Source organism: Cyprinodon variegatus, unplaced genomic scaffold (assembly GCF_000732505.1).
Source record: "Cyprinodon variegatus isolate N-32 unplaced genomic scaffold, C_variegatus-1.0 Scaffold440, whole genome shotgun sequence".
NCBI classification, from domain to species: Eukaryota; Metazoa; Chordata; class Actinopteri; order Cyprinodontiformes; family Cyprinodontidae; genus Cyprinodon; species Cyprinodon variegatus.
In genome coordinates this window covers 673195-676623 of record NW_015150893.1, presented here as the reverse complement: position 1 = coordinate 676623, position 3429 = coordinate 673195, and the positions used below count along the sequence as shown (strand labels likewise).

The 3429-nt window shown below is 44.2% G+C and overlaps 1 protein-coding gene across 1 annotated transcript in view; it reads left to right on the top strand.

Moving 5' to 3' along the window:
- zfr (zinc finger RNA binding protein) overlaps positions 1–1449 on the top strand; it is a 39980-nt gene extending 38531 nt beyond the window's left edge. Inside the window, exon 20 of the mRNA XM_015388894.1 lies at positions 418–1449. Coding sequence (XP_015244380.1) covers positions 418–597 — 180 coding nt within the window. The 3' untranslated portion in view covers positions 598–1449. The remainder of the gene's footprint in view (positions 1–417) is intronic.
- The last annotated feature ends 1980 nt before the right edge of the window (positions 1450–3429 follow it).

Below are 3429 nucleotides of genomic sequence, written 5' to 3'. Positions count from 1 at the left end.
ATTATCTAACGTAAGACCCAATGTCGATGGCCAACTCTGTCAATATCATCGAGTCAGTCTGAGATGGCCAGAATAATTGTACGCTACAGACTATACTATAGGATCCGTCGGCTATAGATGGATTTATTGGTTAGTTCATCCACTGACTGTGAAATTACCTGTGGAACGTCTTCCTACAGCCGCAGGCAAACTGCTTGATTTTACAGCCAAAGGCAACACAGGGAGGCATTTTTACCGAGCGTCTCAGTGGGAGCGGGGAGTACCAACATTTTTACGGGCAAAGCAGCAATCCAGAGGATAAATAGAGATCAGTGATCAGAGCTGCTGAGCTCTCAACCATCCAGCTCCCCTCTGACGGTCTGTTTCTCAGCACCACCAGCAGGGGGCGCCACGCTTAAAACCCTCTTTGTTTTGCAGTTCGCTCTGCGGCTCCTGGCCTTCCGTCAGGTCCACAAGATTCTGGGTATGGACCCCCTGCCCCAGATGAACCCTCGCTTCAACATTCGCAACAGCCGGAAGCGTCGCCACGACAACAGCGATGGGACAGACAGCTTCGAGGGGGAGGGCAAAAAAGACAAGAAGGATTTTGATAATTAAAGGAAAAACCTGCATAGAAAAAAACAGCTCCTGAATGTTGTCGGTCCGTCTCGTGTTTGCTGGTTCCTTTTCCCTCCAAAGCCGCATATTTGGGGCCCGACTCTGTATCCCAACACAACTGTACATTTAGCTGTAGATGATCAGAACCTCCCGACCCCAAGGAGCCGAGCTGCCCAAGCTTTGAGGACCGCAGCAGTTCTGCTGCTGTTCTGATCCGAATGCATGACCTGAACCGGGTGGGGGGTGGTGGGGGGGGGGATCCATGCTTTCATCCATCTGTATTCTAATACCCAGAGCTTTGTGTCGTGGCTGTTGTGAAGCAGGAAGGCCGACCGGACCTTTCTTTGTAAATGATAACTGGGCTAAATGCAGGTGTGGTTCTAATGCTGCCGTCATTGTTTCCGAGTTCGACGTCTCTGAAAAGAACCGACCCTGCAGCTCACAGAAGAACCTTTATTTATCTCTTTAGCTAGAGGGATCATCTACACTTAAATATGGATCGTTCTCTTTTTTTTTTCTTTTTTTTTTGGATATGTACCTGCGAGTATTTCAGACCTATTAATAGAAAATAGCTTTAATTTAGTTTCACTTCTTTCAAAAAGAAAGAAATAACATTTCTCATCGTTATACTGTTTCAGTTTTTAACGGGGTATTTGAGTTCGGAGCAGCGCTATTGGCTTACTGTTGATTGTGTTAGAAGCTAAATAATTTCCAGGCTGCGGAGCATGAACGGCCATGGAGGCGCCGATGATGTAAATGTCCTCGTTCATGGCTTCTTTTGTGAATGTTTGATGTACTTTGTTCCTGCAGCAGAATAAACCCGTTTTAGATGGCTGAACATCTGCTTCATTTTTTGGTTGAACCATCATATTCTGTCTCATCGGGGGCGGTTTTCTCAATTGGGAAGACAACACATAAAACAGACCCGTTATACAGATAGAGAAATTTTAATAGAATAAACATACATTATTTTTTTCTGTTTTATCCTTCTCTTCTATCTCTTATTTGGTGGTTCTCCTGTTTTCTTTTGTCCTCGGCTGACTTTTCACGCTTTCTCACAAGGAATTAAAGTTTTTATCCAATCACTAAACCCATTCTAACTTAGCTGATTGCTCCTTCCTGTGTTTCCAAAAAGGCCAAAGTAAATAACCCAGTCCTTCTTTTCGCTGTAAACAAGCCATGATCTGCTTATCTGTTCTCCATTTTTTTTTTTCATTGTTTTTATTGGAGCTAAAAGAGGAAATGACAAAACAAAGATGTATATAATGTGCACAAATAAGGAATAGTTGTATTAATCCATTAATGGGGCCCCCAGGAATTTAGAGCCCTAGGCAACTTTTGCCCCTGGCCTCACTGAAGGGCCTTGTGGGGATTACAGATTTATCAGAAGAGAACATTACATTTTACTACACATTTTTACTAAAAACACTCCTACAATAAGGAAATGTAGGCAAATGAAAAACATGCAGGTCGATAAGATATTTCAGTAAGTTAATCCGCACAACAAGAAAGATAAAAGTAACAAAATGAGGTCAATTGAGAAATATTTTGGGGGGTTTATTAGCGCAGTAAGAACTGATGGAGCGGATCGGAAGCTGTGCAAATTACATCATGATTGCCGTGAACATTAACTGGTTCTACTGGAAGGAAGGATCTGCAGTAGACCTGCTTTGTACCTTTAAGGTGCAAATCAAGCAAATAATCTCTCAGATTGGGGACCCCAGGCTGCTTCAGTTCCTCCATGTTCTGATTAGAAATGCTCAGAATAGAATGTCACAATAATCCAATTAAAACCTTTGGGTCACGTTTTGTCAACTAATTCCAAAGACGAACTGAAACCATAAGGAGGGACTAAGAAAAGTTTCCAAAAAGCAGCAAAACCTGATTAGAGAGTCTCCTATAGCAACGCATCAACACCCTGGATTATCTACACCATGTTTGGAAGCATTCGGATACACGTGAGCCGTCATGTGTGGGGTTCCCACGCTCACCGTGTGTCACCGGTCCCACAGCAGAACGGCGAGGCGCCATTGGCTGGACCGTGTTTGCTTCACACGCCTCCAGGAACCCGCCACAGGTCGGCATGTCTCACAGAAACAGACCTGCTGCTGAGCAGCCATCGTGTTTGGAGCGCTGAATAGAAACCGTTCAGGTGTCTGAATGGAAGTCTGAAAGCTGCTCTGCATCTCCTCCTGTTCCACCCCGAACCACCCGATTATTTATGCAGTTAGCTTTAAGATTAAAGGTCCTAGGTTCAACCTTTTCATCAAATGATTTCTTTCATGAAACTGTTCCAACAGAACATCTGTTTTATAAATTTAGACGGGTTCAAAGTATTTGTATTCTGTTTACTTGGTGTGTGTTTATATCTTTAAGCTTTCTCTACCCAATGCTTTCCTGAGAATAGCTCACTCTGAACAAACATTTTATGAAGTTTTTTTTATTAAAAGCCTGAGTTATTGTCGTGCGTTATTCAAGCTGCATGACATGTTAAGTTGTGGTGCGTTTCGCAGTCTGGGAGGTGGTGGCCCGCATTATCCTCAATGTGCTTGTCTTGCCCCGGCCACCAGAATGGGCTGCAAGCCAGTGCCCTCATGCTCACTATGCCACAGTGCCCAACGTGGAGTTGTTTCAGCATGAAGCTCCGCAGATAAGGGGGTATGATGACCCTTCTGCCCCACAGCAGACAGGCCGACTGTGCAGAAAGTCCTTGTTGCCTGACCAAGTATGATTTGTAGTCAGGTGTGTTTGAGATTCTCCGGCCTTTTATAATGGCATCCATTACTGCTGATTACACCGGATTGTTCCGTGTGGCATGTCTCACTTGTTTTG